Source organism: Salvelinus sp. IW2-2015, unplaced genomic scaffold (genome assembly GCF_002910315.2).
Source record: "Salvelinus sp. IW2-2015 unplaced genomic scaffold, ASM291031v2 Un_scaffold2054, whole genome shotgun sequence".
NCBI classification, from domain to species: Eukaryota; Metazoa; Chordata; class Actinopteri; order Salmoniformes; family Salmonidae; genus Salvelinus; species Salvelinus sp. IW2-2015.
In genome coordinates, this window is record NW_019943398.1 from 67894 (window position 1) to 82969 (window position 15076).

The following is a 15076-nucleotide window of genomic DNA, read 5'->3' on the forward strand; positions in this document are numbered from 1 at the left end:
TGTGACAGTAACGTTTTTATACTATGGGCTGCAACATGGTTCAATGTGCTAGTAAAGTTTTTATACTATGGGCTGCAACATGGTTCAATGTGACAGTAAGTTTTATACTATGGGCTGCAACATGGTTCAATGTGCTAGTAAAGTTTTATACTATGAGGCTGCAACATGGTTCAATGTGACAGTAAAGTTTTTATACTATGGCGCAACATGGTTCAATGTGCTAGTAAAGTTTTTATACTAGGGCTGCAACATGGTTCAATGTGCTTAGTAAGCGTTTTTATACTATGGGGCTGCAAAATGGTTCCAATGTGCTAGTAAAGTTTTTATACTATGAGCTTGCAACATTGGTCAATGTGCCTAGTAAAGTTTTTATACTATGGGCTGCAACATGGTTCAATGTGACAGTAAAGTTTTTATACTATGGGCTGCAACATGGTTCAATGTGACAGTAACTCAGCACAATCTACTTTTTCATTTGTTCAAATTGCCGGAGTTTTGTTCAGAATCATGAAGAGCTAGCATAACAAATGTGAATTGTATACATTTCTGTGAATGTGAAAATTATTTTTACATTAACTACATGCAACAAATCGTTTCCACATGGCATATAAAGCATGCAAATATGACTGAAAAGAATGACTGAATATATTCCAGTCAAAAGCTGTCATAGAAGATTACTAGCAAAAAGCTAATTGACTTTCAGAAATGGCAAGACATTTGAACATTTAATTTGACTGAAAAAGTGTCTCAAAATAAAGAGTATACACAATGATTCATACATGTAATGTTTCCACAACCATATTACCTCATAAGAAAGCAATATCTTAACACTTGAAAGAGATACATACATTCTGCACAYCATTAACCTAAATTACAAGTAAAGTGGGAGCTAGCATGTTATGTCAATGGAAATTCATTAGCCTAATTAGCCTATCAGTAATTCCAACATAAAACACTGCTTTTACCAACGAAGCAAGTCCTTAACTCTCGACATCAAAAGGCACCCATAGTTACCCACAGAGTGTCACGCCCTTAGAGATCCTTTTTATGTCTCTATTTTGGTTTTGTTTAGGGCGTGAGTTGGGGTGGGCATTCTATGTTTTGTGTTTCTATGATTTTCTATTCTATGTTTAGTTGCCTGTTCTGCACMAGCCATAGTTGCTTCACGGTTCGTTTTGTTTAGTTCTGTTCAGTGTTCTCTCTTTTATTAAAGAGTTATGTTCGCTTACTACGCTGCATTAGACGACCGTGACACAGAGATATCTTTTCCAAACCTCGGTGAGAAACAATGGTGGAGGTTGTGACGTCAACAACCATGATCATGCTCTTTCATTTAATTTACAGTAAGATAAGGGCATTTTAGCTTGAGTCAGTTTTATCCCCCTATTGCGTGGTAATGTGTGACATTTTCGGTACATTTTGGTCATCAGAACTCTGAACAAGAGAGCTCGGTTTGTTGTTTTTGTAAAGTTGTGACAGTGTTTCCTGACAAAGAATGGTTTGTATACTTGTTGATCCTGACAGATCTAGCTGGAACTGCATGGTATAGCTACCAAAGTTAGTCGAAGTTGCCACCTAAAGCTGCCAAGGACAGTGTTTCCCTAGTGTAGGTGAAAGATCTTTTAAACCAACAAAAWTCCTTCTACAAGGAGCCTTTACAACAGCAGGCGAATGGCTTTAGGAACTTGGTCCAAATATTGGTGGATACAACGAACGAAAGAACGGACGATCTGACCACAGAGTTCCGGGACCTGAACATCAGTTTGTATTTTCTTCCAAGGAGAGCTTGATGAAACAGGGCTGCAAAAAGACGARAACTGGTCCACGAGAAACGACATCAGCACTGTCTGTGAATCTATGTTAACAATGACAGGGAAAACAGGATTCTCTACTATAGAAGAACAATCAAGGTGAAATAACATTGTTGRGGATGGAATCCCAGAGTCTCCACATGAGATGGAAATAAGTACAAAAAAAAAAAGGAAAATGATCGATGAAAAGCCAGAGGCCAAAAGTGCTGATCTCAGCCATGAAAGCTGCCAGAGAGCACGGGGACATTGCTTCCATCTGCTGTGACAGGCAAATTGTCCACCTGGTGAGACTAGCTCACTTACACTCACAAGTTTCTGATTGACTGATGAATAATGTATTTTTTTCCCCATCTCAGATAAGCTACCCATGAAAGGGAGAAAGATATCCAATATTATTATATGTAGCCTTAGAAATAAGGTTCATGAAATCAATAACTTGCTAACATCAGATTACATTCATATATTGACCATGTCTGAGACTTATATAATTCCTTTGACGATACAGCAAGGGATATAACGAATGGCTTTTTTAAATTGTATTTTTTTTAACCTTTATTTAACTAGGCAAGTCAGTTAAGGACAAATTCTTATTTACAATGACGGCCTACACCGGCCAAACCCGGACGACGCTGGGCCAATTGTGCGCCGCCCTATGGGACTTCCAATAACGGCCGATTGTGATACCACCTGGAATCGAACTATGGTGTCTATAGTGACTCCTCTAGCACTGAGATGCAGTGTCTTAGACCGCTGAACCAGGGTCTGTAGTGACGCCTCTAGCACTGAGATGCAGTGTCTTAGACCGCTGAACCAGGGTCTGTAGTGACGCCTCTAGCACTGAGATGCCGTGCCTTAGACCGCGGCGCCACTCGGGAGACCAAAGGGGCCCTATGGAGAGGTGTTGCTGTTTATATTCAGAGGCATATTCCCGTCAAGCTTAGATGTAAAATGTTATTGAAGTGCTATGGTTGCAGGTTCACCTGCCTCAGCTCAAGCCCATTCTTTTGGGGTGTTGCTATAGGCCACCAAGTGCTAACAGTCAGTAGCTGGATAATATGTGTGTATGTGATGTTAATTAGGGATAGGCATCCCGTCAACGGGACAGTTGTAAATCATGCAGCGCATTGTGTCACGATCGCAGATGTTAGAGACACAACAAATGTCGGTACATATAAGTGTCTTATATCGGCTGAAAGCTTAAATTCTTGTTAATATAACGGCACTGTCCAAGGTGTTGCAGTACTATTGACTGCACATAGCTGATAATACTGCCAAAAATGTCATGCTATTGTATTTGAGGAGAGCTCCTAACAACAAAAACTTTTTTCACCTGAAATGTTTGATAAATTCCCTCTGAAGTAAATGTGTGTACTTACATTCTGAAAATCTTCTGAAATCTTGCTCTGATTTATCATCCCAAAGGTCCCAGACATCAACCTGAAGTGTAATTTTGTTGGATAAAATCCTCTTTCATATCCTAAAAAAGTCCATATAGCACGCGCGATCGATTTTGTAATTCCACTAGTTCAATTTGCAAAGAAAGGAATCTGTGATACTCTAACCTAAACGTTGTTTCAACCAGTCAAATCACGTTCGTATGTAATTCCTCAGAGATCCTAGAACGTAACAAGACTTCACTATATCATTAGGGGTGTAGTATATCCTATAGGACACCAAATTCGGTCAGAGAGCGACGCCCTAATGGCACGCCTCGCGACGAGGGCGGACTTTCACTTGATCAACTGTAACTTTGTCAAATAAGCACCAATCGTGGTCAAGCAAAGCTAGCTAGATAGCCAATGAGCTGGGCTTTACGGGAAACCCCATATATGTTGCAAAATGTAGTTGCTAACCTTGTGCGACAGCATGCCTTTTCCTTTTGGACAAATATTATAAGAATATGGAGAGTTATAAAGTTATAAAAACTGGGTGTTTTGCAAATGTTGAACTTATAATATGGCTACTAATACTGGAAAAGCTAAATCAAAGTCCAAGTATACAGATTTGACGATATTCTTGTAGAAAAGAAATGTACATTTCTCCTTCACGATTTGCCCAAATGTACCTMGATGACTTCACACTAAATGTCATGTAGTTTGCTCACATAAAATTCACACTTCAATTTATCCGTCTGACACTTTTCACATACACTTCTGCCATCTTGTGGACACCATCGGAATTACAACCAGAGTGATGGCTAGATGTGGGACCTTTCTATTGCATTTCAAAGATGGTAGGAAAAAAACGGTTGGTTTTTTCTTTGTATTTTCTTCTACCAGATCTAATGTGTTATATTCTCCTACATTCAATTCACTTTTCCACAAACTTCAAAGTGTTTCCTTTCAAATGATACCAAGAAAGTGCATATCCTTGCTTCAAGACCTGAGCTACAGGCAATTAGATTTGGGTATGTCATTTTAGGCGAAAAAAAGAAAAGGGGGCTATCCCTAAGAAGAATATATTTTTTGTCTATTTCCTGAATATTGACTGGTTTTCATCAAGATGTCGCTGAAGAGGAAGCTTCTCACTGTAACCAGTAATCTGGTTCAAGTTATTAATCAATCTACCAGGGTGTTTACAAACACAACAGGAACAAGATCATCCACATGTATCAATCACATTTTTACTAATAATGCCGAACCAAGTTCTAAAGCTGTATCCGTACCCATTGGATGCAGTGATCACAAAATAGTGGCTATATCCAGGAAAGACAAGGTTCCAAAAGCTGGGCCTATAATAGTGTATAAGAGATCATACAAAACGTTGTAGTGACTCCTATGCTGAAGCTGTGAAAAAATATTTGTTCTGCTGTGTTTAATGAAGAGCTGCACTTAATGCATTTATGACATTGTTTCTTTCACTTATTACAGTTATTATTAGTTACTTATAAGAATGTTAAGAATATTAAGAAATGTACTGTTTGAACTTTTAAGGTCCCTTGAATAGATGAGAAAAGTTGTATAGTTGAGAGAGTTAAAGCATGAAAAAATCTACACAGAACACCCCATAACAACAAATCAAAAACAGGTTTCTAGAATAAAAAATAAAATAAAAATGAAATATCACATCAACATAAGTATTCAGATCCTTTACTCAGTACTTTGTTGAAGCACCTTTGGCAGCGATTACACCCTTGATTCTTCTTGAGTATGACACCACAAGCTTGGCACACCTGTATTTGGGGAGTTTCTCCCATTCTCCCAAGTCCAGGCTCTGGCTGGGTCACTCAGGGACATTGAGACTTGTCCTGAAGCCAATCCTGCTTTGTCTTGGCTGTGTGCTTAGGGTCGTTGTCGTGTTGGAAGGTGAGCCTTCGCCGCAGTCTGAGGTCTGGAGCACCCTGGAGCAGGTTTTCATCAAGGATCTCGCTGTACTTTGCTCCATTCATCTTTCCCTCAAWCCTGACTAGTCTCCCAGTCCCTGCTGCTGAAAAACATCCCCACAGCATGTGCTGCAACCACCATGCTTCACCGTAGGGATGGTGCCAAGTTTTCCTCCAGARGCTTGGCGTTCAGGCCAAGGAGTTTGATATTGGATTCATCAGACCAGAATATTGTTTCTCACGGTCTGAGAGTCCTTTACGTGCCTTTAGGCAAACTCCAAGCAGGCTGTCATGTGCCTTTTACTGAGGAGTGGCTTCCGTCTGGCCGCTCTACCATAAAGGCCTGATTGGTGGAGTGCTGCAGAGATGGTTGTCCTTCTGGAAGGTTCTCCCATCTCCACAGAGGCACTCGGGAGTTCTGTCAGAGTAACTATCGGGTACTTGGTCACCTCCCTGAGTAAGGCTCTACTCCCCCAATTGCTCAGTTTGGCCAGGCGGCCAGCTCTTCTATTTAAGAATGATGGAGGACACTGTGTTCTTGGGGACCTATTTTCAATTTGTCATTATGGGGTATTTTGTGTAGATTGATGAGAAAAAAAATGTATTTAATCAATTTTAGAATAAGGCTGTAACGTAAAATAAATGTTGAAAAGGTGAAGGGGTCTGAATACTTTCCGAATGTACCAGTTAAACGTTTGGACACACCTACTCGTTCAAGGGTTTTCCTTTATTTTTTTACTATTTTCTACTTTGTAGAATAATAATGAAGACATCAGAACTATGAAATTACACATATGGAATCATGTAGTAACCAAAAAAGTGTTAAACAAATGAAAATATATTTGATATTTGACATACTTCAAAGTAGCCACCTTTTGCCTTGATGACAGCTTTGCACGCTCTTGGCATTTCTCTCAAAAATATGTTTATAATTCATTATAATTATGTAATGAAAATAATGTAATCTTCTGATAATAGACTGGTGTTGATAAGAAAGATAGAGGTGCTGGTGCTGAGCACGGATGGACAGGAGGAGGTACTTTACTCACAGCTGGAGAAGATGAGTGGGCAGGAATGTTCGTCCATGGGGAAGTTATGCAGCTGTAACTGGCACTCTGCATTTATGGTCAGCCTGGAAAAAAGAGATTGAGAGACAAAGAGACAGACAGGACAGACAGGACAGACAGGACAGACAAGACAGACAGAGGAGACAGACAGACAGAAACAGACAGACAGACAGACAGACAGACAGACAGACAGACAGACAGACGACAGACAGACAGACAGACAGACAGACAGACAGAAGACAGATTTTAATTAATCAAAATGGAAACATTTGACATTTGGTTTGAAAATAAAAAGGAAATAATCTCAACATAGAAAAATATCCTGTGTGCTACCTACACTGAATGTACAAAACATTATGAACACCTTCCTATTAACTCTAACCCTTCCTAATATTGAGTTGAACATCAATAACACCTTCCTATTGAGTTGAACATTAGAACACCTTCCTATTGAGTTGAACATTAGAACACCTTCCTATTGAGTTGAACATTAGAACACCTTCCTATTGAGTTGAATATTAGAACACCTTCCTATTGAGTTGCACCCCCCTTTTCCCTCAGAAGAACCTCAATTCGTCGGGGCATGGCCTGTCTATCAATAATTACAAGCCACCTGGTCTGACACCTTGGATGGAAAATTACTGAGGATCACAGAGGACGACCTTGCCACACCTATTTGTTATCTCTTCAATCTAAGCCTACAGGTCCAGTCTCTTGACAACAAGGTAGACGAAATTCGAGCAAGGGTTGCCTTGACATCAGAGATTGTAACATTCGCTTTTTCACGGAAACATGGCTCACTCGGGATACGTTATCAGAGTCGGTACAGACACCCGGTTTCCTCACGCATTGCACCGACAGAAACAAACATCTCTCTGGTAAGTAGAAGGGCGGGGCCTTATGATTAACGAGTCYTGGTGTGATCACAACAACAGACAGGAAATCAAGTCCTTTTGTTCACCTGACCTAGAATTCCTTACAATCAAATGCCGACCGCATTATCTACCAAGATAATTCTCTACGATTATAATCACAGCCGTGTATATCCCCCTCCAAGCAGACACCTCGACCGCCCTGAAAGAACTTCATTGGACTCTATGTAAACTGGAAACCATATATCCTGAGGCTGCATTTATTGTAGCTGGGGATTTTAACAAAGGTAATCTGAATACAAGGCTCCCTAAATTTGATCAGCATATTGAATGCGCGACCCAGGCTGGCAGTATTCTGGATCATTGCTACTCTAACTTCTGTGACACATACAAGCCCTCCCTCACCCTCCTTTCGGCAAATCTGACAACGACTCAATTTAGTTGCTCCCAGCCTATAGACAGAAACAAAAACAGGAAACTCCCGTGCTCAGGTCTGTTCAACACTGGTCTGACCAATCGGATTCCACGCTTCAAGATTGCTTCGATCACGTGGACAGGGATATGTTCCGGATGGCGTCGAACAACAACATTGATGTAAACGCTGACTCGGTGAGCGAGTTTATTAGCAAGTGCATCGGTGATGTTGTACCCATGGTGACTATTAAAACATGTTTGGGATAGGGGGCGCTATTTTCACTTTGGGAAAAAATTGGGCCCAATTTAAACGGCCTCGTACTCTATTCTAGATCGTACAATATGCATATTATTATTACTATTGGATAGAAAACACTCTCAAGTTTCTAAAACCGTTTGAATTATATCTGTGAGTAAAACAGAATTCATTTTGCAGCAAACTTCCTGTCAGGAAGTGAAAAATCTGAAATCGAGGCTCTGTTCCAGGGCCTTCCTATGGATATACATGCACTTCATACGCCTTCCACTAGATGTCAACAGGCAGTGGGAAGTGGAATGGGGTGTCTAGCTTGATCTGAGGTTGAACAAGAGCTCTTGGAATGACGTGACCCCAAATTTCCTTTGTCCAGCAAGGCGCGGGAAGGAACCATGTATTGCCTTCTGAAAAGCTTTCGGTATAGACGGCTAATATCTCCGGCTTTGATTTTATTTGATACATGTGATAATATCATCGTAAAGTATGTTTTTTCAATATAGTTTTATCAGATTATTGAACGTTTATTGCGAGTTTTGGCGTTTTCCGTTCTCTGCGTTTGGTGAAGATGGACAACTTCGCGCCACTTGGCTAGCTTTGGTTGCTAATTCGACAGGCGAAGAGGACATTCTAAAACCAAACAACGATTTATTCTGGACAAAGGACRCCTTGTACAASATTCTGATGGAAGCTCAGCAAAAGTAGGAACCATTTATGATGTTATTTCGTATTTCTGTGGAAAATGTTTAGTACTATTTTCCGCCRTCATTGCAGGCGCTGTCTCGCTATAACGTAAGCTGTATGTCGTACTAAAGTTARTTTTAGAATTCTAACACGGCGATTGCATTAAGAACTAGTGTATCTTTCATTTGCTGTACAACATGTATTTTTTAGTAAAGTTTATGATGAGTTCTTTGATTAGATTAGGTGAGTGTCAGAAATATATCCGGATAATTTTGTGCAGTTTGGCTACGTATTCACATTGTAAAACCACGATTTGTACCGCTAAATATGCACATTTTCGAACAAAACATATATGTATTGTGTAACCTGATGTTATAGGACTGTCATCTGATGAAGTTTGTCAAGGTTAGTGATTAATTTTATATCTTTTGCTGTTTTTTTGCGACCTTTGCGGTGAATGAATGTGGTTGTGTGGTTGGCTATTGTGATACGCTAATATAATGCTATATTGTGTTTTTGCTGTAAAACACTTAAAAAATCTGAAATATTGGCTGGATTCACAAGATGTTTATCTTTCATTTGCTGTACACCATGTATTTTTCATAAATGTTTTATGATGAGTATTTAGGTATTTCACGTTGCTCTCTGTAATTGTTCTAGCTGCTTTGGTGATATTTGTGATTGTAGCTGCAATGTAAAACTATGATTTATACCTGAAATATGCAAATTTTTCGAACAAAACATAGAGTTATTGTATAACATGTTATAAGACTGTCATCTGATGAAGTTGTTTCTTGGTTAGTGACAAATTCTATCTCTATTTGGGGGTTTTGTGCAAGCTACCTGTGCTGTGAAAGAAATGTCTGTGCTTTTTTGTATTTGGTGGTGAGCTAACATAAATATACGTGGTGTTTTCGCTGTAAAACATTTAAAAAATCTGACATGTTGGCTGGATTCACAAGATGTTTATCTTTCATTTGCTGTATTGGACTTGTTAATGTGTGAAAGTTAAATATTTCTAAAAATTATTTTGGGAATTTCGCCCGCTGCCTTTTCAGTGGAATGTGGGGGGGTTCCGCTAGCCTTCCACAACCAGAAACCGTGGATTGATGGCAGCATTCGCGCAAAACTGAAAGCACATACCACTGCTTTTAATCAGGGCAAGGCGACCGGAAACATAACCAAATACAAACAGTGTAGCTATTCCCTCCAAAAGGCAATCAAACAAGCTAAGCGTCAGTATAGAGACAAAGTAGAGTCGCAATTCAACGGCTCAGACACAAGATGTATGTGGCAGGGTCTACAGACAATCACGGATTACAAAAACAACACCAGCTCCGTCGCGGACCAGGATGTCTTGCTACCAGACAAATTAAACAACATTGCTCGCTTTGAGGACAAACAGTGCCACTGACACTACCAAAATCTGCGGGCTCTCCTTCACCGCAGCCAACGTGAGTAAAACATTTAAACGTGTTAACCCTCGCAAGGCTGCAGGCCCAGACGGCATTCCCAGCCGCGTCCTCAGAGCATGCGCAGACCAGCTGGCTGGTGTGTTTACGGACATATTCAATCAATCCTTACCCCAGTCTGCTGTTCCCACATGCTTCAAGATGTACACCATTAGTCCTGTTCCCAAGAAAGCTAAGGTAACTGAGCTAAATGACTACCGCCCCGTAGCACTCACTTCCGTCATCATGAAATACTTTGAGAGACTAGTCAAGGACCATATCACCTCCACCCTACCTGACACCCTAGTCCCACTCCAATTTGCTTACCGCCTCAATAGGTCCAAAGACGACGCAATCGCAATCACATCTGGACAAGAGGAATACCTATGTAAGAATGCTGTTCATCGATTACAGCTCAGCATTTAACTCCATAGTACTCTCCAGACTTGTTATTAAGCTTGAGACCCTGGGTCTCGACCCCGCCCTGTGCAACTGGGTCCTGGACTTTCTGACGGGCCGCCCCCAGGTGGTGAGGGTAGGAAACAACATCTCCACCCCGCTGATCCTCCTCATCTCCACCCCCCCTCAACTGGGGCCAGACAAGGGTGCGTTCTCAGCCCTCTCCTGTACTCCCTGCTCACCCATATCTGTGTGGCCATGCACGCCTCCAACTCAATCATCACGTTTGCAGATGACACTACAGTGGTAGGCTTGATTACCAACAACGACAAGATGGTCTACAGGGAGGAGGTGAGGGCCCTCGGAGTGTGGTGTCAGGAAAATAACCTCACACTCAACGTCAACAAAACAAAGGAGATGATCGTGGACTTCAGGAAACAACAGAGGGAGCACTCCCTTATCCACATCGACGGGACAGTAAGGCTGAAGGCTGACACCTCAGAAGGCTGAAGAAAATTTGGCTTGTCACCCGGCTCGACAAGCCAAAATTTTCTTCAGCCTCTCTGAGGGTTGTCAGCCTTCCAGCCAGTACTGTCCCGTCGATGTGGATAGAGTGCTCCCTCTGTTTGTTTCCTGAAGTCCACGATCATCTCCTTTGTTTTGTGTGACGTTGAGTGTTGAAGGTTATTTTCTTGACACCACACGCCGAGGGCCCTCACCTTCCTCCCTGTAGACCATCTTGTGTCGTTGTGGTAATCAAGCCTACCACTGTAGTGTTCATCGCAAAACGTGATGATTGAGTTTGGAGGCTTGTGCATGGCCACACAATATGGTGTGGAGCAGTGAGTACAGGAGAGGCTGAGAACGCCACCTATGTCTGTGGCCCCAGTTGAGGGGGGGTGGAGATGAGGGAGGTATCAGCGGGGGGTGGAGATGTTGTTCCTACCCTCACCACCTGGGGGCGGCCCGTCAGGAAAAGTCCAAGAACCCTAGTTGCACAGGGCGGGGTCGCGAGACAGGGTCTCCAAGCGTTAAAACAAGTCCTGGAGAAGTAACTATGGAAGTTAAGTGGGAGCTGTAATCGCGGCCGCATAACAGCACGTTACATAAGTATCCTCTGTCCAGATGTGATCGATTGCGTCGTCTTTTGGACCTATTGAGCGGTAAGCAAATTGCGAGGGGAAGTAGCAGTCCCGGTGTCAGGTTCAGCTGGAGGTGATATGGTCCGTTGTACCTAGTCTCTCAAGGAGTATTTCATGATGACGGAACGTGAGTGCTACGTGGAGCGGTAGTATTTAGCTCAGTACCTAGCTTTCTGGATACAGGACTATGGCATGTTACATCTTGAAGCATGTAGCCGGGAAACAGCAGACTGGAAGATTATTGAATAATTGTGCCCGTAGAACACACAGCCAGTGGTCTGCGCATTGCTCTGAGGACGCGGCTCAGGGGTAATGCCGCTCCGTCTGGGCCTGGCAAGTTCAGGCTAATCAATCCTTACCCAGTTATACTCTCCAAGATGTACACCATTAGTCCTGTTCCCAAGAAAGCTAAGGTAACTGAGCTTAATGACTACCGCCCGTAGCACTCCTTCCGTCATCATGAAATACTTTGAGAGACTAGTCAAGGACCATATCACCTCACCCCTACCTGACACCCTAGTCCCACTCCAATTTGCTTACCGCCTCAATAGGTCCAAAGACGACGCAATCGCAATCACATCTGGACAAGAGGAATACCTATGTAAGAATGCTGTTCATCGATTACAGCTCAGCATTTAACTCCATAACTCTCCAGACTTGTTATTAAGCTTGAGACCCTGGGTCTCGACCCCGCCCTGTGCAACTGGGTCCTGGACTTTCTGCGGGCCGCCCCAGGTGGTGAGGGTAGGAAACAACATCTCCACCCCGCTGATCCTCCTCATCTCCACCCCCCTCAAATGGGGCCAGACAAGGGTGCGTTCTCAGCCCTCTCCTGTACTCCCTGCTCACCCATATCTGTGTGGCATGCACGCCTCCAACTCATCATCACGTTTGCAGATGACACTACAGTGGTAGGCTTGATTCACACAACCGACAAGATGGTCACAGGGAGGAGGTGAGGGCCCTCGGAGTGTGGTGTCAGGAAAATAACCTCACACTCAACGTCAACAAAACAAAGGAGATGATCGTGGACTTCAGGAAACAACAGAGGAGGCACTCCCTTATCCACATCGAGGGACGTAAGGCTGAAGGCTGACACCTCAGAAGGCTGAAGAAAATTTGGCTTGTCACCGAAAACACTTACAAATTTTTACAGATGCACAATCGAGAGCATCCTGTCGGGTTGTTTCACCGCCTGGTATGGCAACTACTCCGCCCACAAACGTAGGCTCTCCAGAGGGTGGTGAGGTCTGACACAACATCACCGGGGGCAAACTACCTGCCCTCCAGGACACCTACACACCCGATGTCACAGGAAGGCCAAAAAGATCATCAAGGACAACAACCACCCGAGCCACTGCCTGTTCACCCTGCTATCATCCAGAGAAGCGAGGTCAATACATGTGCATCAAAGCTGTGATCGATAGACTGAAAAACAGCTTCTATCTCAGGCCATCAGACTGTTAAATAGCCATCACTAACATAGAAGAGGGCTGCCTGAACATACTGACTCAAATCTCAAGCCACTTTTAAAAATTAAATATTGGATGTAATAATAATATCACTAGTCACTTTAAGCAATACCCCTTTATATAATGTTTTCATACCCTACATTACTCATCTCATATGTATATACTGTACTCTCATAATCACTGCATCTGCCTATGCCGTTCGGGTCTATCGCTCATCATATATTTATATGGACATATTCTTATCATTTCTTTTACACTTGTGGTGTATAAGGTAGTTGTTGTGAAATTGTTAGGTTTAGATTACTTGTTGTTATTACTGCATTGTCGGAACTAGAAGCACAAGCATTTCGCTACACTCGCATTAACATCTGCTGACCATGTTATGTGACAAATAACATTTGATTTGATTTGATCTTGTTCTCAACTGGCCTACCTGGTTAAATAAAGGTTTTTATTTTTTATTTTTATAATAATAATAATAATAATATAAATAAAACAGAACACAGGGGGTGTTATTTAATGGGAACCTCTCCAACATAAACCAGGTAGGATCAGGCATTCCCGCCGGAGGTTGTTGAGGCCCTTACTATTGTCTTTACTAATGACCTGCCACTGGTTCTGAGTAAAGCCTGTGTGTCTATGTGCTATGATAGACTCAACACTATACGCAAGTTCATTTTACTGAAAACACATGAAGAGCTCAGTTAGTTTCAGAATGAGTTAGTACTAAATATTTCAAAAACAAAAGCATTGTATTTGGGACAAAATCATTCACCAAACGCTAACCATCATAAAATCTTGTAAAGATAACGTGGAAATTGAGCAAGTTGAGGTGTCTAAACTACTTGGAGTAACCTGGATTGATAACTGTCATGGTCAAACATACTGATATAACGGTACGCTAAGATGGGGAGAGTCTGTCCATAATAGCGATGCTCTGCCTTCTTACAACATATCACAAGGCATGTCTACAGGCCCTAGTTTCTACCTTCTTAACACACTATCAACAAGGCAGGTCCTACAGGCCCTAGTTTCATCCTTCTTACAACCTATCAACAAAGGCAGGTCCTACAGGCCCTAGTTTCTACCTTCTATAAACAACACTATCAACAAGCAGGTCTACAGGCCTCCTGTTTTATCACACCTGGACTACAGTCGCGTGGTCAGGTGGCACAAAAGAGGGACCTAGGAAACTACACTTGGCCCAGAACAGGGCAGCACAACTGGCCCTAAAATGTAAAGGCTACGATGCTAACAATATGCATGTTCACATCTCCTGGTTCAAATGAGAGGATAATTGACTTCCTCCCTAATTGTATTTGTGAGAGGTATTGTCTATCTAAAACTAACTGGCCACCTTGCATCCATTGAGTACCCACAAAGACTAGCCACCAGAGGTCTCTTCACAATCCCCAAGTCCAGAAACAGACTATGGGAGGCAACAACAGTACTAACATGAGCCATGACTACATGGAACCATCCATCACATCAGGTAACTGAGTAGGCGACGATCAGGAGCATAATCAGCAGAATGTTGTGATAACAGAGTATCAAAACCACTCTATGGATATAGAAGTGGTAGTACTGTAAAGATATTAAGAAATACACATGGCAATAGACAGGCATTACACACACATTATGCACGATATATGTTGTTAGATATATGGTTGCAGAGGTAGTTGGGTCTGAGGTAACACACTTAATGTATTGTATATATGTGGTAGTAGAGTGGTCTGAGGTACACACACTTAATGTATTTAGATATGTGGTAGTAGTGGTCTGAGGTAACACACTTAATGTATTGTAGATATGTTGGGTAGTGAGTAGTGGTTGAGGTAACACACTTAATGTTTGTAGATAATGTGGTAGGTAGAGTAGTAGTAGTGGGCTGTAGATGTATGGCTCTGAGGTAACACACTTAATGTATTGTAGATATGTGGTTAGTAGAGTAGTAGGTCTGAGGTAACACTTAATGTATTGTAGATATGTGGTAGTAGAGTAGTGGTCTGACACATGGTAACACACTTAATGTAGTTGTGTAGATATGTCGGGAGACATTAGAGTATTCGTGAATGGTAACACTTGATCCAATATGTGGTTAGATATAGTAGTGGTCTGAGGTAACACACTTAATGTATTGTATATGTGGTAGGTAGACAGTAGTGGTTTGAGGTTTCTGTGTGTGTGGT

The 15076-nt window shown here is 42.0% G+C and overlaps 1 protein-coding gene across 1 annotated transcript in view; it reads right to left on the reverse strand.

Annotated features, from left to right (window-relative positions):
* Positions 1–6174: 6174 nt before the first annotated feature.
* The window catches only part of LOC139024946 (uncharacterized), a 42478-nt gene continuing 33576 nt past the window's right edge, over positions 6175–15076 (reverse strand). Inside the window, exon 3 of the mRNA XM_070439943.1 lies at positions 6175–6265. Coding sequence (XP_070296044.1) covers positions 6175–6265 — 91 coding nt within the window. The remainder of the gene's footprint in view (positions 6266–15076) is intronic.